Source organism: Acanthochromis polyacanthus, chromosome 3 (assembly GCF_021347895.1).
Source record: "Acanthochromis polyacanthus isolate Apoly-LR-REF ecotype Palm Island chromosome 3, KAUST_Apoly_ChrSc, whole genome shotgun sequence".
Taxonomy (NCBI): domain Eukaryota; kingdom Metazoa; phylum Chordata; class Actinopteri; family Pomacentridae; genus Acanthochromis; species Acanthochromis polyacanthus.
The window spans coordinates 42,147,356-42,172,032 of record NC_067115.1 but is presented as its reverse complement, the minus strand read 5'-3'; the positions used below and the strand labels follow the sequence as shown (position 1 = coordinate 42,172,032).

The window sequence follows — 24,677 nt, the reverse complement described above, 5'->3', positions numbered from 1 at the left end:
GGCTGTTCAGATTCGTTTTCATGTTTGACTGCATCACTCTGGTCACCACCTTTCTTCATCTCATTTTGCTTTAAATGGTGTTCTAAGTGGCTCGCTGTTGTACTTCCTTAAAGACTGAGGAGTCCAGAGATACACTTCAGGAAGTTCCCTCCACAACCACAGAGAACATTATTTTTGGCTTTTAAACTTGATTTTTGAAATACTTCACAGACAAATACAGCTTTGCAGAAACATATTTTTCATTTTAGAATTTTTATCCAAAACCCATGGATCAACCCTTCCCCTTCCAGTCCCGCTGTCATTTTTTCACGTCAGCCCACATTACCTGTCCTATAGAGTCACAGCGTAACATAAGGTGTGCCCCACATGTATAATACAAGTAAGAACTCAATGCGTAATACAATAGAAAGAGCAGTGACACTGAAAATACAAGTGCAATAAGCAAATTAGTTGGCACAATATATTTTTTAAAATAATGATATAATTAGAAATATATGTATTCATAAGTAGGTTGAGGGTAATATCACTGTATCACCATTATCTTGTAATATAGAAATAGCAGTGTCAATAAGACAGAGAGGACGGTAAACAAAAAACAATAAATGTAACAGATATAAAAATATACTAATACATCCATAAAAGCATGAGAGAGCTTTCAGGCTTCTGGACCAAGACAAAATATTTGACTCTTTCTTTATTCTGTGTCAGATGGAAATAAAACTAAAGATGCACATTTCATTTTTTTGCCCTTACCTTGACATTTCGTCAGTCAGCAGGCATTCACTACTCACCACTTTAGTCAGTGTTTTTTGTGACATCAGGCACATCAGTTGATGACACCTGAATAGATCAGAATAGGGATAAGTGTCCAGAAAGCTATCCAGGTTGTCACTAGAGGGAAATTTGTCCTTCTCATTGGCCAGTGAGTCGTTTTTCTTAACGGCATGGCACATCTTTGTGTTTTTCTACAGCAGTTTGTTTAGGTATCGTTGCTGTTGCGTCCTCTCTTCTCGTCTCTGTCTTATCCTCTCCCAAAATACCTGAAAAGTGTCTACATTTTAGCAGTTTTTGTAGCTAATTTGTTATTACATCATCAGAGCATATTTCAGTTAAACTTTTGGTGTCCTCCTCTTCCCATACACAACAGCTACTCGTTTTTCAATTTTCATTTTCAGTATAGTCAGCTGTACCTTCCTGTAGTTAGTCTGAAATTATGAACCATCTGAAAAAACACAACTTTTCATTGTGTAAAGAAACTGAGCCGTGGTTCAGTTTGATTTGAGATAACCTCTTTTTGTTGAACCAAGGTTGGACTGTTGGTCCAGACTGTGGTCTAGAGGATGTTTTTCACCTATAATTTAGGTTTAGCAGGAACAGAAAAGTCTGAAGGCTGAAAGAAATAAGTTCACTGTTCAGGTGTCATCAGGATCTTCGTGTTGACCCAGACTGGCTGTGATTTTGAGTTCAGGGAGTCAGGCAGTCTGTTGCAGGCCTCCTTTTTCTACTTTCCTATTTTAAAGAAAAATTAAAGCTGCAAGCAGCGATGGACGGGTCCTCGCATCCACGCTGGTCGTGAATCCACGCACGTCCACCAGGTGGCGCTGTGACTGAGAGTGTATGTCGGCCTCTGAATCGCATCTGGACCAGAGTCCAATCATACATTTAAAATTTCAGCCAGACTGTAGCATGTTCAGAGCAGTTATAGAGCATTTCCTGTCTATCCACCAGGTGGCGCTGTAACTCAGAGTGTATTTCACACAGTGGATGTGATGAGGGTTGGACTCTGATCACTCATGAAAAGTTTCAGGCTGATTTGATCATGTAGAGGCCAGTTATACAGCATTTACTGTCCCTCCATCAGGTGGCGCTGCGACTGAGAGTGTCTGTTGGCCTGTAGATGTGATCAGGATTGGATTGTGATCACACATGGAAAGTTTGAGGCAGATTGGAGCATGCAGAGGAGAGTTATACAGCAGTTGATGTTTCATGGCGAAGCATCAAAACGCTGATGGTCGCCATGGCCACGCCATTTGGCTTCTGGTTAAACTTTTGATAACTTTTCCAAACCAAGTCCTGCTGTGTGGACTGACAAAATTTCAGGTCTCCTGGAATTATCCCCTAGGAGGTATTAACTCTCAAAAATGAGAAAAATCATCAAAAATCTCACAATTAATCCAAGATGGCCGACTTCCTGTTGGGTTTAGGACATGGCTCCAAGAGGCTTTTTTGTGCGTCCTGATGTGCTCTATAAGCCTCCCAAATTTCATGGATGTAGGTGAAACGTGCTGGGGGGGCTGTTTGTTAAAAATACTGTAGGGGGCGCTATAGCATGTGCAGTGCCGAGATGCATACAGTGTTGTTCCTTGGGTCAATGGTGATGTGTGTGGTAATTTTTGTGAGCATTGGAGTATTCCTAACCTGTCAGAAAGGGCTTTGTTTTTCATGGCGATATTTGGTTGCTACGGCAACAGCGTTGCATGAAATGTCACACCCTTCACAGTGTGTGATTGTCAAGAGGTGAAGACTCGACTGACCAATTTCCAGCATGATATCACCAAGTTTGGGGCCATTGTACTTGAAAATATAAGGCCTTAAACTTACTATTACCAACAGGTGGCGCTATGACTTTTTCAAAATTTATGAGTGTGGATGTGTTCAGACTGGACCTGGTATCCAGCATGTGAAGTCTGAGGCAGATAGGATGTTGTTCAGCTGAGATAGGAATTGTTAAATTTTCATGGCGAAACATCGAAATTGGTTTGGCCGCCACAGACACGCCCTTTGATGACAAGTCACCATTTTCACTGGGATGCATCATCAATGTGTTCAGCCTGTTGTCACCGCATTTGAAGTGAATATGATCAACCGGGTGACAATAGGGCATGAAAGTGTAAAAGATGTCTATTTCCTGAAACCACAAGGTGGCGCTATGACTGTCAATGAATATCCCTATGTGGATGACATCAGGACAGGACTGTCATCATACATGTAAAGTTTCAGGCAGATTGGAGCATGTTGAGAAGAATTAGACACCAATTCCTGTTTCATGGCGAAGGATCAGTTGTTTGAGGCTCCGCCATGGCCACACCTTTTGGCTTCTGGTTGAGTTTTTGATAACTTTTCATCAGAAAGGTCTGGTGCATGTACTGGCCAAATTTCAGTTCTCTCAGACTTATCCACTAGGAGCTATAAATTTTGACAAATGTACAGCAAATTCAAGATGGCCGACTTCCTGTTGGGTTTAGGGTGTGGCTGTGATTGACTTTTTGGTGTGTCCTGATGTGGTGCATATGCCCACCAAATATTGTAGCTGTAAATAAAACATTGTGGAAGTTGGCCTAATGACCACTGTTTCAATTTTGCAGGTGGCGCTATAGAGCCATTTTTTCACACATATGCGCAACTCCCATAAAATATCAAATTTTTCGCCAGTCCTGATGTGCACGCCAAATTTCACGCGTTTTGGTTCATGATAAGGCCGCCAAAAAGGCAAGTCATTTCCCGAGGAGCGATTAAGTTTGAAAAATTTACAGCAAATTGAAGGTGGCCGACTTCCTGTTGGGTTTAGGGCGTGGCTGTAATTGACTTTTTGGTGTGTCCAGATGTTCTGCATATGCCCACCAAATATTGTAGCTGTACATGAAACGTTGTGGCAGTTGGCCTAATGACTACTTTTTCAAGTTTGCAGGTGGCGCTATAGAGCCATTTTGCCACGCACATGCGCAACTCCCATAAAATATCAAATTTTTCGCCAGTCCTGATGTGCATGCCAAATTTCACGCGTTTTGGAGTATGATAAGGCCGCCAAAAAGCCAATTTACTTTACGGGAGAAAAAAAAAAATAATAATAATAATAATAATAATAATAATAATAATAAACCCTAGGGTTTCAATAGGGTCCTTGGCACCGCTGGTGCCTTGGACAGTCGGTGCCCTGGCACCGCCTGTCCTTCGCACCCTCGGTGCTCGGACCCTAATAAGACTGTGGATCTGTCTTTGATTTTCTCCAGCTTAAAAAACAGCATGTAACCATAGATTTCTTTGCAGTTAATATTGCAAAGGTTATTATTCTAGAATTTCAGTGACACTGGGCCAGCACATCTGTACACCTAATACCCCAAAATGTCAGGATCATGTGTCCTTTAATGCAGTGATTCTACCTCAATTCACCAAATTAAAAAAATTGAGTCACACCGAAGCATCTCATATTTAGGATAGGTTGGATTTTTGTGTTGTTTTCTTGAGTCAATCTGTACAGCAATGATTGAAGTGTCATAACTTGAGAAATAATGTATCTAGAGACCCGAAAGTTAGTAGACATGTCAATATGTACATATGGTCTTTAATGGTACAACTCTACTTCTATAGAATGATACAAACCAATGAAGGAATTGTACAAATTTGGTCAAAAATCTTTTCATGTTTTTTTTACTCTGGTATTCCACCAACCATAAAACCTTTATTGTTCACCCCAGGAGGATGATTTTTTTTGTTTTTCAGTGATTGACACTGATGTGATCTTTAAAAATGTAGAGTGTGTCACCAGTCAGAGGCTTTCTGAGAAAAGAATTTAGACTTTCTTTTATTGTCATTGCACAAAAAACACAGCAGTGAAATTTTGGCAACGAAATGTCGTAGCTGGGAGCCGCAGCAGCCGCAGCCTGACAGGGCGCCGCCATTTTTCTGTTAAAATATTAAATGTTAAAATTCTGTTTTTTGCATCTATGATGAATATTTGAAAATGCATTGAGCATACATGATAGGTGAAACCTCTCCAATAGTGGTCCAAACTGAAATGTCATTCCAGCTCCCCTTTTCCACCAGTCAACTCTGCATCGCCTTCACTATACTTGTTATGCTAACTTACATACTGTTTGAATTTTACTGCTAGCTATATATGGACTATGTTTAATGTCAGAGCCGTACATCATAAGAGTAAATTATGAGTCAGTTTTCAATGTTAGCTTATACTTTTTGTGTCACATATCCTGTCATACATGTATCCAAATGTGTGTTGTGTTTTCCTTGCTTTCCCACCCCTCCCTCTCCTCCCATCCCTCCCCCTTGCCCTCCTCTGTCCTTCTCAACCCGCCCGGCCAGCAGGCAGATGGGTCCCCCTATATAGAGCCGGGTTCTGCTCGAGGTTTCTTCCCTGTTAAAAGGGTGTTTTTCCTTGCCACTGTCGCCTTTGGGCTTGCTCTGGGGGTCAGGCATATGGGTTCTGTAAAGCGTCTTGAGACAGTTTGACTGTAATTGACGCTATATAAATAAAATAAAATTGAATTGAATTGAATTGAAAGAAAAATCATGGTTTTCCCACTCGCAAACAGTTTTATGTAAAATGATACCAAAAGCAGTCGCATCCAGAAGGAACCTGCAACCTGACACCTTTTCACTCTTCAGCACTTTGCGCCTTCCATGACTAAAATCTGGCTGATCCCACCCTCAAATGTAGAGCTGAATGAAAAAAGAAACAAAGTGTTGATGCTTGTTTAAATTCAGGGACTAGGGCTAGCTGTTGATGGGTGTGTGGCCCCTAATGGTTAAATATTCTACTGCAGCTATGCAAACAAGCCATTTTTGTTTCCTGTTGTAGTGGACAAATCAGGGACAGTTCCTAGATTACTGTCTAAGGTTCATTTACTTCACGTACACGTCAGTAATTCTGTGAACTTCATAACAAGGTAACCAAGGAGGTTTTTAAGGTTGATGCTTGACCTCATGTCTACTGAGCGTACGGCGTTTTTCACTCTTTAAGAAGCCGGAACAAGCATTAAATAAAGATTTCATGTTATCAAAACAAAAGTTGTTTCTTAAAACCCAAACATTATTTTAATAAATCAGTAACTTCTATTAGGGCATATTTAAGTTTAAAAAAGCTGTTAAATAATAATTCACTAAACTTTATTGGTGGTTTTCGTATTTATGATTTAATAGTAACAAATGCAGGTAAAACGGCATCATAATGTTACTATTTCTCTCACTCTGATTTAAATAAAATAAACAACATTTTAAAGATTTAAAACGGTTGAATTTATTGCTGTTGTGATTGGACTGCATTGAAATTTTTAAAAAGATTCCTTGAAGTAAACTTGATTTTTTTTTTCTTCCTTTAGATGATTTTGAATCCAAGTTCAACTTCCATCCCATTGAAGACCTTCCACCTCCAGAGGACTACAGGCCTTCCAACAAGGTCTACCCCAGCAAAAACAACAAAAGTACGAATGTCATTTAACGCAGCAGAGTGATCCTTTCTTCCTCTTGACTGTTTAAGAAGTGTACAGTTTTTGCAAATCCATTCTGCTTACAGAGAGCAGTGTTTTCAAACAGATTAGTTTTATTTGCTCAGTATAAAGGTATAGATGTCCAATGTTGAAAACCTACAAAATTAGAACAACAAAGAATGAAGAAGCAGAAAAGGAGGTGTTTTATCTGTGAGTTTTATTGAGACACTGATTTAATCCATGAATCATATTGGAATTGCATAAACAAATGCATAGTGTGCAGCCTCCCTGCCTCATAAACATCCAATCATATCCCTGCTAACGGAGCACACTACAAGTGGCAGCCAATCATTTAACAGGTTGTTGTCCGGCTGCACTGTGTGTGTGGTACAATAAGAGAAGCAGAGTGAGAAAATGAGTGCAGGCGGGAAGCAAAGTCAGCTCATCAATATGTAGTTTCTATTGTTTTTACAGTCAGGGATGGGTACAGAAGTCCCCAGGGTGAAATTTTGCTTTCCTAAAAATAATTCATTTAAAAATAAATAATAACTGTTGATTATATTGATCGGTCTAAAGATTTGAATGTGATTGTCTTTTTAGCTCTATGGCCCAGCCTTAGGAGCTGGTTTGTTTAATAGCAGATGAACCTCAAGCTGCTGTGGCTTCTTTTTAGGTTCACAGTTAATGACTTCTATGCATGCTTAATAACTTTTGCACTGTTTGCTGCTCTGTTGCCTCCATCCTGTTGCAGTGTTCAATGGTGAGCTACTGTGTGTAATATTCTTACCTAACTTGTGTAAAATATGTAAGTCTGTTGTTTATCCTCCATTTCCAGTTCAGCTCTGCTGTGCATTACTGCTGCTTCAGCTATGAGATTTACAGGAGAATCCAGCTTTTCTGAGCATGACATAATCTACATAAATGTACAGTTCTTGAAATGAAGACACATTTTTTTCCCCTAACGCTGAAAGGTTGAAGAGCAAAAGAAAAAAACATTTCACACGTTTAAATAGTCCAAGTAAAGTGAGGATGGCTTCAAAAAATATTGAAACTTACACAGAGGGCAGTAAAGACATAAAACCTGAATCCAATAGTTGCACATTTTTTAAAGGTACCTGTCTGGTCTATGGATTGAATCTGTCTGAGTCTTTTTACACCTTAAAAGTCCTAATTGAGATCTGAACCAAGGTTCATGTTTTTGTCAAAATTTGATCTGATTGGCTTTGGTTTCATAATGCAGTCATGCCAGAGCACTAAAGACATTTTGCCTTTATTGTACTGCTTCATGACCAAGAATCCCAAACATTTAAGTGCCTGAAACTTTAGCATTTTCCTGTTTATACAGAGGTAGGCTCTTCAAATAATTGTCACTGCAGTGAGTCTAGTCCAGTCAGGGACCTTTATCACATCTCCCTCCCATCTTTGTTTTTTGCCTTGCAACTAGTCTTGAGCAAAAGCACAAAAATGCTACCAAATACTCACAAGTAGTAAGTAGTTAAAAAAAGAAGTAAAATAATATAACACAGCTGATCTTGCCCACTCTTCACTTTCTCCTTTGTTCTGAAAGTTTTAAGATTCATTCTTTGACGATCCCGTAGTTTCAGATTTATTTCACTGCTTAAAGAATATTTTGGTTGTTTATTCCCATCTCTACTTAGATTTGAAAGTCTTTATTGTCCTAATTTGGGCGATTTGATTTGCAACAGTAGTCAACAGCAAAATTCAGATCATAAAACATTACAGTACAATGCATAGAAACATAGATGTAAATAATAAATGTCATGAGGTGAGTTATCATGACCATGCAGGGACACAAGCCTTAAACGTGTTTAGAAACCCTACAGCTGAGGGAACAAATGATCTGAAGTATCCGTTTCATTTGACCCTCTTAGAGAAGGAATACCTCTTTCCAGATTGCAAAAGTCAAAACTCAGCAAACAGAGGGTGATGTGGGTCGGCTCAGATGACCTTTCCCTCTGAATGGCTCTTGCTTGATAAACGTTGTGAAGCTGCTGGTAGTTCCAGTGGTTTAAGTTTGACGATGCTCCCCAGATGATTTTTATTAGTGATGCTAAGGTTCCTGTACCAGCAAATCACTGCAAAAGTTAGGATTGACTCAAAAAAGGATGAATAAAACATTTTTAAAAGGGAACTGTCAACATTAAAATCCATCAGCTTCCTTAAAAAGAACCACCTCTGGTTGGATATAGTCCATGTTGGCCTCAAAAGTCAATTTGTCATCCAAGATGGTGCCCAAATACTTGTACTGGCTTCCAGTCTCCACATCTGTTCCATTAATGAAAGTGGGTTTTGGGAAATGTGGATTTTTTTGAAAGTCGATCAACATTTCTTTAGTTTTACTGACGTTTAGTTGTAAGCTTGAATTATTGCACCCTTCAGTGAGGTTGTCCATCACAGGGCCGTGACCTTCTTCCTGGCTGACAGTAACCAACTCCTCTGTAAATCTTACAATGAACTTTGAATCATTTGTGCTCTGACAGTCATTTGTGTACAGCACAAACAGTAAAGGGGACACGACACAGCTTTGGGGTGAGCCTGTAGAGCATGTCCTGACATCAGACAGGGAGCCATCAGCATGAGTTCTTTGTGACCTCACAGTCAGGAAGTCGACCAGCCAACATATAGTTCCAAAGTCAAAGCAAAGTATTTCTGAGAGCCTCTTAGCTAGAATGTAAGGCTGCACACAATTAAAAGCTGACAGGAAATCAATAAAGCATAAACGAGTCCTCATTCCTTCCAAGTGTCCACACACCAGATTAGCAGAGTTGCCAAGGAGTATCCTCCTTTTGTTTATGCCACAGCAGTCATGTGGAACTTCAGGCCCATTTTTCACAGTTGCTCATTTGTAGCAGTGTGTGTTTTGAAGTGAGGACTGACCTGTAGCTCCCCTTGTCTCTCCACCTTTGTGTCCTCAGCCATGATGAGAGGAGCTCCTCCAGCGCCGCCGGTGGGGAGGTGAACAGACCTCAGCTTGGACCTTGGACTCGATGGGCGGTCAGGAGGGAGTGACGAAGAAGCACGAGAATCACAAACGCACTACAACACAAACACTAACACCAAACCACCAGCCGGAAGCACAGTGGTGAAGTAAGCACTGCGACACCACGCAGGTCTGATGCTAGTCGGCACTCACCTTCTGTCTTTGCACGAGAGAACGAAACCACTTGAAGGTGAGAAACCATCTCCACCTTTCTGACTGTGACCACCTCGACCTCTCCTCTTCTGACGGACGCAGAGGTTTCTGTTTGACAACATATCAGGACCAAACTCCGAACACTTCCATATCTCTGCATTCCATCTTTTTTATGCATATTCATGATAGTAATGATGATAATTGTGCTTTCATAATTCTGATTAACAACTTTTTTTATTATTATTATTATTTTTGGTGTTTGCATTATTTGTGGATAAAAAAATCAACACTATGAATGAAAATTATTTCAGCAGATGAATTCCGCTCAAGTTTTCCCACAAAGCTGATAATTCCACGCGTGTAGCGCTTCATGGAGATTATTTTGATTAGTTTTTGTCTTGAATAGCCGTTCCAGCTGTGCCAGGTAAGGGTGTGTTAAAACCAACTCTCTTTCTCAGTGTGCCAAATGCGGGTGGAGTCAAACTGCAGAGTGACAACAGTTTCTATACATGTTCTTTATTTAACTGACATTTTTTTACTCGCTTCTCTGATCGTAGAGCTCAACACTAGTTTGCCAAGTTATGGCAGATTCTTGCCTGGTTGTTAAATCTTACATTTGGAGAGTTTCCAGCTTGTTTTTTAACCCTCTATATTCTTTTTTCGTTTTTGGGGGGTGTTCATAGTTTCATCTATGGGCGTTGTTGCACAGCAGCTTGACTGCTAAACCGACACACTGTGCATGATGCTGATTTATGCACGTAAGATATCAGGTTTACATTCACGTTGATGTAACACACACAGAACTAAGAGGGTTCGTCCCCAATTTCTCCCTGATGTTTCTTCCAGACTGTCGTTCATATAGCCAGCATCTTCCTCCAAACACATGGTGGTTCCTGTGTTCAGCCACAGCAGAGTCCAACACTAAATGATTATTTTTTTACTGGGCCAACTTCAGATGATTTCGCTGCCGATTTGCAGCTTTCTTGGAGGAGTTTACAAGGGATTGTTTCTCACTTTTGGCAGGAATCTTCTTCCAGGGAAGTTGATCTAAAAGCTCTACTTTTGCTGCTGGTGGCCCTTTTAAAGGAGGACTGTACGCCCAGAGAAAGACGTGGGTTAATTGCTATGCAAGGAGCAGTTTGTACAGATTGTAGATGGTAGCAGCTAGCTAAAAAAGTAAAAAAATTAAATAGAAAAAAAGAGACAGTAACACGTAAGTGCCAGAGAACTGTTAAAAACTGATGAAGGTTCTTTATTATACCTTTAATGAATCATTAAGCTTCACTTTAAAACACTAATTGCATCATATTCAGGCTGTAGTGCCATGCACATAAAAAAAAAAAAAGTGGAAACAAAAAACAGATTGTCCATTCTCAGTGATGCAGCGCCTCCTGCTGGTCTTTGCCTTACACAAAGCTGTTGTCACTGTCATCGGTACCAGTGCTTTTATTTTTTTTGTTGTTTTCAGGGGGAAGAAGATGACAACAAAGTAAATAAGATGCAAGTCTATTTGAAAATGCAATAAATAGTGTATATTTACATTAAGGAATATGGTAATCATAGCTATTGATCTATTTTTATGTTGTAAAAAGCTTGTAATATAGGAAAGAAAAATGATGAAGAGTTATAACAATGTTCCAGTCGGTGAGCTTTGGTCTGATAGAGCAGACTCTGTAGCACTTCTCTGGATGTTTGGCCATAAGGGTGAATGACTTTAATGGATGTATGTGAGGTTTTATTAACAAGCCAACAGTTTGGGGCTCTGGTTTTGTGTCGCAAAGGGCGAGTAATTTAGTGAAGGTGGTGGACGATGGCGACAACACAACAAATACAAGAAATGGACTGACACCTCCTTCTCTGGATGCACACTCACCTCGACACCAGGTGACCTGACACATTTGTCTCCTCATGTTTTCACCTTGTCCACGCTCAAGAGCAAAACCCTGTGGTCATTTCATGTTAATCAACCATGTTTTTTATCATTTGAAATAATTTCAAATAAATATATTCCTGTAGGGGGAAAAGGGCACCCGATGCACTGTGTTTTTTGCTTTCTGTTGATTTCTGTCTTCTAATAAGTCTGTAAACAGCAGTGAGCAGAAAAGTCACTTAAGTTTTTGCAGCGACGCTACAGTGAAACTTTTACTGTGCGTTTGGAACTCACCTTACTTTCTGTGAAGTAAAGCTCATTTTAGATTGATTTGTCAACATTAGCATACATAGTTTGTTAATGTTGCTTTTGAAAAGTTTAAACAATCTAATCAACATAGTTTGAGTTTCTACAGTTTTTCTGTCATCTGACTGAACTGATCCTTACAAAATCTAAGAATTGCCGTACAAAATACAGACAGCGAGCTTCAGTCTTGGAGAATGGTTCTCATGTCTGATACTTCAACATGTTCAGTGACTACCTGATGTTTGTCTTCATGATCACCTCAGTTTTCCTTCACAGCTGTTCCTTTGACTTTTAGGGAATACTCATCATTCACTTGATTATTTACTCCTGTGCTGCTGTTTTTCCTTTGTTAATGAACAGGATTTATCGTCCTTTTGTCGCCAAAACACTTAAAGCTCTGAAAAAGGTCCTAAGTGAACCAAACTAGCATTTTCGGAGAACAGGATACGATTAAAATCCAATGTTGAGTTGTCCAGCATAACCAGGGAACTGAAGACAAATTTAGAGATTTTAAGCTCCCATATTGAAAACGCAGTGTATTTTACCACCAAAATGGCACAATTTAGTTTGAAGAGGAGAGCGTAATAAATCTCATTTCAGACACGCCAAAACAGCACTTGGATACATTAGACCAATTCTTTTTAGGCTTTTCATGGGATTTATTGACAGAAACACAGAGTATATTCAGACTTAATGACTGATGGCTCCGTTAATGCACTTTATTTGCACTGTGGCTGCAAATAAAATGTCATACATAGAGAGAATACAAATGAAGATCTTTGTGCCCTTTGTTTTTTACATGATACGCTGATTATGGCTCAATAGAAATTAAAGCTTTAAATGATTATTGTTCTGAATCATACAGTCTGCTCATTCCTCTTAAAGTAAATACTGAACCATTCATTGAGCATTTTAATTTGAAAAACAAGTAAATCACCTAAAAGAAGGGCAGCTGGAGGTAAAATATTAAATTAAAAGCCTGGTAAAACTAAAGCTAAATTGAAAGTTGCAGGTGCACTGAGTAAAATGTAATTTTCCAAGCTTAGGAAAGAAATCGATTCAAACATTTCTGTTTTTACAACAGGAAATTGATGTGCATGTTCTATATTCTAACATGTTTTAGTTAATTCAGTTTTGTTGTTTTTGCAGTGATACACTCAGACTTTTTTTTTTTTTTTAACTGATTGTTTCTGTTTGAAAAACCACGTTGGCAGTCTTGATGTTGTGCTGCCTCCCTCTGGTCATGATCTTCCATTAGAAATCTTGAAGTGTTTATGGCCTCCAGTCCAGCTGATCATCTTCTTTTCTTTTTGGCTTTTCCCTTCAGGGGTCGCCACAGCGAATTAATTGCCTCCATCTAACCCTTTCTTCTGCATCCTCTTCTCTCACACCAACTACCTTCATGCCCTCTTTAACCACATCCATAAACCTCCTCTTTGGTCTTCCTCTAGGCCTCCTGCCTGGCAGTGGGAAACTTGGCATCCTTCTACCAATATATTCACTCTCTCTCCTCTGGACATGTCCAAACCATCTCAGTCTGGCCTCTCTGACTTTATCTCCAAAGCCTCTAACATGAGCTGTCCCTCTGATGTACTCATTCCTGATCCTATCCATCCTGGCCACTCCCAAAGAGAACCTCAGCATCTTCAGTTCTGTTACCTCCAGCTCTGCCTCCTGTCTTTTCTTCAGGGACACTGTCTCCAGACCAAACAACATGGCTGGTCTCACCACAGTTTTGTAAACCTTTCCTTCATTTTAGCTGAAACTCTTCTATCACACATCACACCTGACACTTTTCTCCAGCCGTTCCAGCCTGCTGTACACGCTTCTTCACCCCTTTTCCACACTCTCCATTGCTCTGGGCTGTTGACCCGAAGTACTTAAAACCCTCCACCTTCTTGATCTCTTCTCCCTGTAACCTCACTCTTCCACTTGGGTCCCTCTCATTCACACACAGATACTCCATCTTGCTGCTGCTAACCTTCATTCCTCTCCTTTCCAGGGCAACCTCCACGCCTCTAGCTTCTCCTCCACCTATTCCCTGCTCTCACTACAGATCACAATGACATCTACAAACATCATAGTCCATGGAGACTTCTGTCTAACCTCGTCTGTCATCCTGTCCATCACCATAGCAAACAAGAAGGGGCTCAGAGCTGATCCCTGATGTAGTCCCACCTCCACCTTGCACTCCTCTGTCACACCTACAGGACACCTCACCACTGTCTTACAGTCCTCATACATGTCCTGCACCACTCTACATACTTCTCTGCCACTCCAGACTTCCTCATACAAAACCACAGTTTCCTCTCTGGGGCACTCTGTCATAAGCTTTCTCTAGATCTACAAGACACAATGCAGCTCCTTCTGACCTTCTCTGTACTTCCCTATCAACATCCTCAAAGCAAATATTGCATCTGTTGTACTCTTTCTTGGCATGAAACCATACTGCTGCTCACAGATGTTCACCTCTGCCCTTAGTCTAGCTTCAACTACTCTTTCCCATAGCTTCATCGTGTGGCTCATCAGCTTTATTCCTCTGTAGTTGCCACAACTCTGCACATCTCCCTTGTTCCTTAAAGATGGGCACCAGCACACTTCTCCTTCATTCCTCGGGCATTCTTCTCTCACTATCTACACACGTGGACAAAATTGTTGGTACCCCTCTCAGTTAAAGAAGGAAAACCCACAATCTCACTGAATCACTTGAAACTCACAAAAGTAACAATAAATAAAAATGTATTGAAAATTAAATAATCAAACAGCCATTACTTTTGAATTGTTGATTAACATAATTATTAAAAAAAACAAACTAATGAAACAGGCCTGGACAAAAATGATGGTACCTCTATAAAAGATTGAAAACTATTTGACCAGAGTGACATGATTAACTCAGGTGTGTCATTTAATTGACATCACAGGTGTTTCAAAACTCATAATCAGTCGTCTGCCTATTTAAAGGGAGACAAGTAGTCACCTGCTGTTTGGTGAAAAGGTGTGTATCACACCTGAACATGACAACAGAAGCGAAGGAGAGATTGTCCCAGGACATCCGAAAAAAAATTATAGACAAACATCTTAAAGGTAAAGGCTATAAGACCATCTCTAAACAGCTTGAAGTTCCTGTGACAACAGTGGCTCATATTATTCAGAAGTTCAAGACCACGGGACAGTAGCCAACCTCCCTGGACGTGGCCGCAAGAGGAAAATTGATGACAAATTGAAGAAGACCGGATCGTTCGAATTGTATCCAAAGAGCCCAGAGCAACCTCCAAAGAAATTAAAGGTGAACTCCAAGGCCAAGGTACATCAGTGGTCAGATCGCACCATTCGTCGTCGTTTGAGCCAAAGTGGACTTCATGGAGACGACCAAGGAGGACACCACTGCTGAAAAACTCATAAAAAAGCCAGACCTGGATTTGCAAAAAATGCATTTGACAAGCCACAAAGCTTCTGGGAGAATGTCCTTTGGACAGATGAGCACCAAACTGAAGCTTTTTGGTAAGGCACATCAACTCTATGTTCATAGACTCAAAACCAAGCATACGAAGAAAAGAACACTGTCCCTACGGTGAAACATGGAGGAGGCTCAGTAAATGTTTTGGGGCTGCTTTGCTGCATCTGGCACAGGGTGTCTTGAAAGTGTACAAGGTACGATGAAATCTGAAGACTATCGAGGCATTCTGGAGAGAAATGTCTGCCTAGTGTCAGAAAGCTTGGTCTCAGTCGCAGGTCATGGGGTCTTCCAACAGGACAACCGATCCAAAACACACAGCCAAAACACCCAAGAATGGCTGAGAGAAAAGCGTTGGACTATTCTAAAAGTGGCCTTCTATGAGCCCAGATCTGAATCCCATTGAACATATGTGGAAGGAGCTGAAACATGCCATTTGGAGAAGACACCCATCAAACCTGAGACAACTGGAGCTGTTTGCTCATGAGGAGTGGGCCAAAATTACCTGTTGACAGCTGCAGAACGCTCATTGACAAATACAGAAATCGTTTAATTGCAGTGATTGCCTCAAAAGGTTGTGCAACAAAATATTAAGTTATGGGTACCATCCATTTTTGTCCAGCCTATTTCATTAGTTTGTTTTTTTAATAATTATGTTAATCAACAATTCAAAAAGTGATGGCCTGATTTTGATTATTTATTTTTCAATAAATTTTTATTTATTGTTACTTTTGTGAGTTTCAAGTGATTTCAGTGAGAATTGTGGGTTTTTCCCTTCTTAACTGAGGGGACACATTTCCACGTGTGTAGATCCTGTTGAACAACCCAGTCAGAAACTCTACTGCTACCTCTCCGAGACACTTCCATACCTCCACAGGTTATCATCAGGACCAAGTGCTTTCCACTCTTCATCCTCTTCAATGCCCTCCTCACTTCATCCTTACTAATCTTTTCTACTTCCTGGTCCACAACAGTCACCTCTTCTACTCTTTGTTCTCTCTCATTTCCCTCATTCATCAGCTCTTCAAAGTACTCTTTCTATCTTCTCATCACACTATTGGCACCTGTCAACACACTTCCATCCTTATTCTTCATCACCCTAACCTGCTGCACGTACCTCCATCTCTGTCTCTCTGCCTTGCCAACCTGTACAGATCAGTCTCTCCCTCCTTACTGTCCAACCTAGCATACAAGTCATCGTAAGCCCCTTGTTTGGCCTTTGCCACCTCTACTTTCACCTTACGCTGTATCTCCCTGTACTCCTGTCTACTCTCTTCGTCTTCTCAGTGTCCCGCTTCTTAGCTAACCTCTTTCTCTGAATCCACTCCTGTACTCCTCATTTCCACCACCAAGTCTCCTTATCTCCTTTCCTTCCAGATGACACACCAAGTACTCTCCGACAACTGTCTCCCCTGATCACATTTGGCTGTAAGTTGTCCAGTCATCTGGAAGCACCTCCTGACCAATCCAAAGCCTGTCCTCAACCTCTTTCCTGAAAGTCATACAACCACTCTTCCTTTTTCAGCCTATCCACCATTTGGTCCTCTGCCTGCCTTTGCCTCTTCATCTTCTTCACCACCAGGGTCATCCTACCACACCAGCCATCCCTATGCTGTCTGGCTACACTCTCACCTACCACTACTTTGCAGTCACTGATCTCCTTCAGATTACACCGTCTACACAAGATGTAGTCTACCTGTGTTGCTCCTACCTCCACTCTTATAGGTCACCCTATGTCCCTGCCTCTTCTGGAAGAAGTATTCACTACAGCCATTTCCATCCTTTTTGCAAAGTCAACCACCATCTGTCCTTCTGCGTTCCTCTCCTGGATACCAAACCTGCCTATGACCTCATCATCATCTCTGTTTCCTGCACCAACATGTCCATTAAAGTCTGCACCAGTGACAACTCTCTTACTTCTAGGGATGCTCTGCATCACTTCATCAAGGTCCAACCAGAATTTCTCCTTCTCCTCCAGCTCACATCCTCCCTGTGGAGCATAGCCACAGGACATTCCTAAGAAACTCCTCCTTCAAGATAACTCCTACTCCATTTCTCTTCCTATCTACACCATGATAGAACAACTTGAACCCTGCTCCTAAACTTCTAGCTTTACTACCTTTCCACCTGGTCTCCTGGACACACAGTATGTCCACCTTCCTCCTCTGCATCATGTCAACCAGCTCTCTACCTTTTCCTGTCATAGTTCCAACATTCAAAGTCCCTACTCTCAGTCCTAGACTCTTGGTGTGCCTCCTCTCTCTCTTCCTACGAACACACCTTCCTCCCCTCCTTCTTCGACAACAGTCGTCCATTTTCCACTGGCACCCTGTAGGTCGACAGCAGCAATGGCAGTCGTTGTTAACCCAGACCTCAACCGATCCGGTATGGAAGTCATACATTTGATTCAAATGTTTTATTTGGCCAAAGTTTTACGTTAGATGCCCTTCCTGACACAACCCTCTGTATTTATCAGGGCTTGGGACCGGCATAATAAGACACTGGCATTGTGTCCCCTTGCGGCTACATTGCAAGTCCAGCTGATCTACAGAATCTAAAGATCTTCTCCTTCTATGCTGTCTCCATATTCCAGTATTCTCTCTGTAGCTGCATCTGTTTTCCCCTTTTTCTGTCAATCAAAGCATCATTTTCATAACAGCATCCAGAGAGACTCTGATGGCTGCACATTTAAAGACACTGGATATTTTATTGCAGCAAGTCTAGACTACAGCCCTCAGTCAATGAGCCCCGGAAGGCGGGAAATCTTGCTGAAAGAGGCGGGACAACGACACCACGTGGCCACTTCTCGCGCGCTATTGCCTTGCACGCCAGACAGAGCTGATCAGATTCTGTGAGAGTGATCTGTTGGACTGTTGGAAAAAGCTTCTTGCAGACCAGGTAAAAGTATAAACTTACAAACTCCTTTGTCTGGTGAAAAGTGGCTGCTTCATTGTGCCTTTAATCAGTTTAATGAATGTTAGAAATGCTGATCAGAGCATTTTTAGACAATCTAATGTGATTAATTAATGCTGGAAACAGTAATGTACTTTAGGGAGTGGTGGTCATGCATGTGCACTGAATGGTGGGGAAAGTATTTAATGTGACGTAATGCTGCATTGCAGTGTTTTGAAGGAAAACTATCATCTGAAGACATTTTGTGTTTGTAGGTGGCATTTTATCAGGATCTGCTGCTTCACAAAAGTCTGCTTACTTTTGGTTCTTCTGTTGGAAAATAAGTTCTTGAGGAGTTTCTTAAGTGAACGTTCCTCCTGTCGGAGCTTCATTACTGAATGTCTACAGCAAAACTGCTGAGGAGATGCAGATAAATGACTCCCTGATGGCAGGATCATAGATAAACCAAAAATGATTAAATTGTACTTTCAAACCAGCTCTGAATTAGGAGGAACAATGCAGACTAAATCATCTCCCAGGAAAAGATTTCAGTAACGTTTTGGTGAAATAAACCTCATCAAGAATCAACTTAATGTCTGTTTTCTGCTTTGCTACTTTCTGTGGATGTATTTTTAAAAACTATTATAATCTTGATTCATGGAGCAAATAAACTCTCAGCAGAACAAAGCTGAAGTGATAAGTCTATTTAAGGTTCCAGCCTTGGGTGAATGAGGTAAATTCTTTCGGAAATTAAGTCATTTTGCGTTTATCTGTAGTAAAATAACACGGAGGCAGAAACACGAATGGTAGCTGCTGCACTAAACGTGTCTGAAGCGTCACAATGGACGGAACCAATCTGACTGGTAGGGGGATTTCTTCCAGTCGAGTGCGGTGTTATAACAGGAATAATTCAGTATTGAATGCTTAAAGTTGTCGTTGTTTCCTGAATAAACACGCAGTGAATTTAACGATGGAGCTGTTTGATCGCGCCATTCCAACACAGGTCTTTAACCACATCTCTTCCTCCCCTACGGCTCTGTCACATGACAACAGAGCCGAAGGGGGTTGGATCCTGCCGGCAGCCTGCCGCTCGAAAGTTGAGAGAGTTGTTGGCGGGTCGTTCTCGCGTTGATCAGTGCTGGGATTTTTAAACTTCTGTCAGCTGCATCAGTCGCGCAATATTTGACAAAATTTATCTATTAGGCAGCTCACAAGACTCTCGATACATTTTTCTTTCTTCTTCTGGAAAAATGGGGTTGCCACTGTTAGTTTTTTTCAGGCGTTTTGTCCACCGTCACCGTCGGTAAGTGTACACCAAGATGCCTCGTCCTCATCCTTGCTGGACTTGATAGGAAGTCCTCACCATCATTTGAAAGCATACTGCACTTCTGTGTTTCATTTAAATCAAAGTATGTTAGATTAAAACACACAACCTTAATGTTTACATTGATTAGTAAGGAAACCGCAAGAAATACACAATGGCAGTAACAGGTCCTTTTTTCGATTAAACCATCCAGACACTGCGATCTCCCAGAATATAACATTTTGTCTCATCTTATCTACTTTCTGCTTTCAGGTTTTACATTAGTATTCTATTAACTTTAGCTGTTTTTTCGAGTCTTCTATTAACTTTAGCTGTGACCATCTGGTCAGTCATCCAGTCATGGTAGTCCTCCTCAGAAAAAAACCCACAAAACATTTGTGCTTCTGTTTTGGTTCTTGAAGACATTTCATCTCTCATCCAGATGATTACTGCAGTTCATTACAAGAACTGAGGCTCTTGAAGTCATACACCACAGAGAGTGAGTCGATGGAAACCTTTATTGGTTAGTCTAGGAACTGATAAGAAAGGCTGTGTTCACTGCTGTTTATTAGACGCAGATGAACACTTCGTCCAGAGTGATGCTGAAGTAATACTGCCAACAGACAAACCAACACTGATTGTCGCATAACTCTGCTGTGTTCCTTGATTATTTATCCTCCGGAGCTCCTCCAGAGTAATAATCTCAAAATGATCTGACAGTGAAAGTGATCATAATATGCAACCATACATGAAGCACATGTTGAAAATGCAGTTTTTATAAAGTCCAGTGATAAATGGCACATTGTGTACGGTTTGCATGGCTCTTATCTGCTTAACTAGTGTGGTTATATTAAACCATTTTAACCCCTGGATGTGATGAACCTCTGAGCTGCTGGAGTAAATTTACCCAGAGTTCACTGAGCCTGTTGTTGATCACATTTGTGGTTCCATTTAACCAGGATCACTGATGTTAAAGTCAGAGACACCACCGGAGCCAAACAGACAAACATTTTACAACCTGCCACGATGACTGAGCATGATGTAATAACAGTTTAGTGTTTTAGAAGTGTTCCAACTATTTATGGTTTATTTGTTTCAACAGGAAAAGCTGCTCCACAGACTGAGATTATTGAAGCACAAGAAGGTGATAAAGTCACTCTTCAGTGCCGCACCGATTCCCCGACCGACTTGAAGAGTTATCTACTGACTTGTAAGAGGACTGATGGCAACTTCAATGACTCCAACCGATTTGTCTACTCCCGTCGATATGGAGAGGAAAATCCAGAACCACAGACAGAGCAATACAGAAACCGAACACATCTGGTCCTTGAAAACCTGAGCAAAGGTTTCCTGACTCTACAGATCTCCTCAGTGCAGCTGAATGACAGTGGACAGTACAAATGTTTTATACCAAAGCTGAGGATCACCTGCTATTATACTGTTACAGGTGAGTGTAATGAATTTGATGCTGTTATTGATTTTTACAGGAAGTTTGAGTGTGGGATGCATGTGAAGTTCCATAACAGACGAGGAAATTGTCAGAAATGAAGAAAAAAATCTAAATAATAATAAAACATTTCTTTTTCATTTCAAACAGTAATCAAATGGAACTGGACAGTTGTTGTTGTCATGACGACGGCTTTGGTGGAAGAAACAACAAATCCAGGTGAGGCTGATTTTCTGTTTTCTCCAGAAAAATGACTTTGGTACACAACAGACCGCTTTGTTTGAGTACAGGATAAAATGTGCTGAAGTCATGAGCAGTGTACCGTTTTTCCTACAGATGAAGGAACAGAGAAACCTCCTGGACAGATCGCTGTCATTCTGTTTGTCATCGCTGCTGCTGCTGCTGCTGCTGCTGCTGCTGCTGCTGCTGTTGTTCTCGTGGTCGTTGCCATCAGAGTTCTGTGGAAACTCAAAAACAAGAGTGAGTTACGTTTTCATTCTTTAAAAAACACTGCGCATGGACTCAAATGTTTCACCTGGGAAGAGTTTTGAAGCTGAACTGAGTATTTTCATTTTATGATGCCTAATAGTTGTACTCCACTGCATTTGACAGCTTTAATAACAGGAAGAATCCATCCTCATTAAGACACAAGCTTATAAAAACTCATAAAAATACTGTGCATTTGAAGGTTTAAAAGTTAAACCAGTGACTTTCAATCTTCTTGAATTGTGGTGAGTTATTTCATGTCTTGTTTTGTAGTTTTAGACCACCTTTGTTTTCCATTTTAATGCCTGGTCCCAGTAATTGTACATTTGTTTAGACAATTATAATGATAACAACAAAAATAGCTCATAAGAGTTTAATTTAAGAGCTGATATTTAGACATTTTTCATGATTTTCCTGATAACCAAAATCACTTCAGTTCTTCCATCACTAGTTATGGCATTGTTCTGCCAAAAACAGCTTTTATGGATTCCATGTTTTTTTTCTGTCTGTTTTAGTCACATGATCCACACATGAGTTAGTGCTTGCTCGTAATCATTCTGCTAAGCTAGAGTGATGCTGTGTGATCTGTCTGGATACAAAAATAAAGGAGTTTTTTTTTTGGTATTGACAAAATGTTTAGAAAATGCTGTAATCTATCCAGTGGATTACTGGTTAGATTACTGGTCGCCTTGCAGCTAAAACATTCCTGGTTCGCATCCCGACCTTCCTGGGATCTTTCTGCATGGAGTTTGCACGTTCTTTCTGTGCATGCGTGGGTTTTCTCTGCTTCTCCGGCTTCCTCCCACAGTCCAGAAACATGCTGAGGTTAACTGGTGATTCTAAACTGTCTGTAGGTGTGATTGTTTGTCTCTGTGTAGCCCTGTGACAGACCGTTACCTGTCCAGGTGTCCTCTGTCTTCACCCTCAGTCACCTGGGATAGACTCCAGCCCCCCATGACCCTAATGAGGACTAAGTGGTGTACAGATGATGGAATGGTTAAACAGCCACTTGTGACTCACAACATTTCAATCACATGCAGAATCACTGCTTTGCTTTAGGATTTCAGTTTTACTGATTTAGCTCACTTTTATTTAAGGATGGAGGAGTTTGGCGTGGTGTAATTGAAGACGGTGGAGCACATTTTACCTCTCTGAACATCAGTTTGGTCGTTTTACAAACACTGAAGTGTTTTTACACAGTATTGTTTAGAACTTTGTGATGACGATGTCATTTTGTCGTCAGCGTCTAATAAACACGTGAACACTATAAACTGAGTGTGTGACTGGTTTTCATGTTCTCACAGGGCTCTGTGAGAAGCTCCGAGGAAGGAGGGATGAAGAAGATCCTCGTGAAATGGAAACTCTGAGGACCGAAGCAGCAGAAAGTGATGAAACGGTCGATGGTGCAGCAAACGAGCAGAGAAAGCTCCAGCAGAGAAGTGATGAATGAAAGGAAGAGCGTCATGATCACAACCGTCCTGATCTACAAACACAACAAACATGTTTCTGTGCATCTGAGCTTTAAGTACAGTTTTAGTTAGAACAACAAACGCTGTGGAGAAAACCTGCAGCTCAAATCCTCCGTCTTCTGAGTGGATGTCCAAAGTGTTTTAAATCGGTTTTATGTAAACAAACAGAATAATTTTAAAAGCAACACTTTTAGTCTCCATAGCATCAGTCATCCTCCAGCCTTAAATTATGGGATGCTCAGCTCCACAGTAAAACCATCAGACAAACGCTGAGAAGGAAACAGCGCTGTTGTTTTTAGATCACTGCTCTGACTTTTAGTCAATCATGTTTCATTCCATAGGCGATCATTTCTCTCATCTGATCTTTTTCTTTCTGAATTGTGACGGTTGATCGTTCCATGTGAAGCCATGATCTCAGTCCTTCGGTCATTTCATTCTGTCTGCCTCGTCCTCTCTTCACATTAGTTTTTCCAGTTGTGAGGATATATTCAGGAAAATTTCTACTTATTCTCTGTAAGTCTGTCAGCTGGTCTGAGCCTTATTTATATCACAGATAAGTTTACTGATACTAACCTGGTGGGATTGGACAGAATTGAAAAATAATGCTAACATATGGAATTGAAGCTTATTACTGTATATTTATAGAGTAGGAAGCCTTTCGATGATTTAAATCATGTTAATATATATAATTGTGCATGTTTGATTGTTTGTATTTATTTATTTTTATTTCTTATGAAGTCTATTTAACTGAAACAAAATGTTTTTATTGTGCCTTTTTCTATCTTTTCAAATAAAAACACTTGAACTGACTCTGTGCTGCTTGTTCTGCCTGTTTCTCTGTACGTAGCTCGTTGTCTACATGGATATGCAGTCCATTTAGAGCACTGGGATTTCAGATTTGGTCATTCTGAAAGTTTACTTTTGGATCAACGAGAATAATTCCAATGTTGTGAGAAACTGACGTGAAGGGAGAGCAAGTTACTAGATAGCAAACAGATGAAACCTTTAGGAAAAGTGGGTTGTGATGTGTGGAAAATTCAGATTCTAATGAAATAAATGAAGGAAAAGTGAAAGGATCCATTTGAGCTCTTTATCTCATACTACTATGTATTTTAGTGTTATTTAGATGATTACAGCGTTAAAGGTACGCAAATACTTATTTTGTATTTGAGCATGTGTGAGTACTTAAATTTTACATCTATTTGAGATTTTTTTTAATATAAAGGGAAGTTCTCAGTGAAGTTAATCCATTTGAATCCACTTGTAATCGAGTATTAAATAGTTTTATTGCAAGTTTAGATTTTAGCAGATATCACTAGAAACTCAGACCCATTTTGTAAAATTAGCTTTCATTCTTAACCCTTCATGTCTTTAATTGATTAAATAAAATGTCGTTAAATCATCACACAGTGAATCATTCGGAGAAACTCTGATATTGAAAACAGGAAAACTTTGCCGCATTTGAAGATGACGCAGCAAGACAACCCAGAAAATTTACATTCCGCCAAAATACAGCTCTGTTCGAACTCCCGCCACCGGGGGCACAACAACAGTGACGTAACATCCGTGCGTAGCTGGCTGAACCAATGAGCGTTGCTCTTAGTCAATGAGCCCCCAAACGGCGGGAAATCTTGCTGAAAGAGGCGGACAACGGCACCACGTGGCCACTTCTCGCGCGCTATTGCCTTGCACACCAGACAGAGCCGATCAGAGAATGCACCTAAAAGTTGCGTGCCAACTGCCATTAAACAAAAAGAAGAAGAAGAAGAAGAGCTGATCAGATTCTGTGAGAGTGATCTGTTGGACTGTTGGAAAAAACTTCTTGCAGACCAGGTAAAAGTATAAACTTACAAACTCCTTTGTCTGGTGAAAAGTGGCTGCATCATTGTGGCTTTAATCAGTTTAATGAATGTTAGAAATGCTGATCAGAGCATTTTTAGACAATCTAATGTGATTAATTAATGCTGAAAACAGTAACGTACTTTAGGGAGTGGTGGTCATGCATGTGCACTGAATGGTGGGGAAAGTATTTAATGTGACTTAATGCTGCATTGCAGTGTTTTGAAGGAAAA

General features: G+C 40.6%; 1 protein-coding gene across 1 annotated transcript in view; it reads left to right on the top strand.

The window, feature by feature from the left end:
- The window catches only part of wipf2a (WAS/WASL interacting protein family, member 2a), a 29,012-nt gene extending 17,600 nt beyond the window's left edge, over positions 1 to 11,412 (top strand). The window contains exons 7-8 of the mRNA XM_022196542.2: positions 6,117 to 6,218; positions 9,161 to 11,412. Coding sequence (XP_022052234.1) covers positions 6,117 to 6,218; positions 9,161 to 9,204 — 146 coding nt within the window. The 3' untranslated portion in view covers positions 9,205 to 11,412. The remainder of the gene's footprint in view (positions 1 to 6,116; positions 6,219 to 9,160) is intronic.
- The last annotated feature ends 13,265 nt before the right edge of the window (positions 11,413 to 24,677 follow it).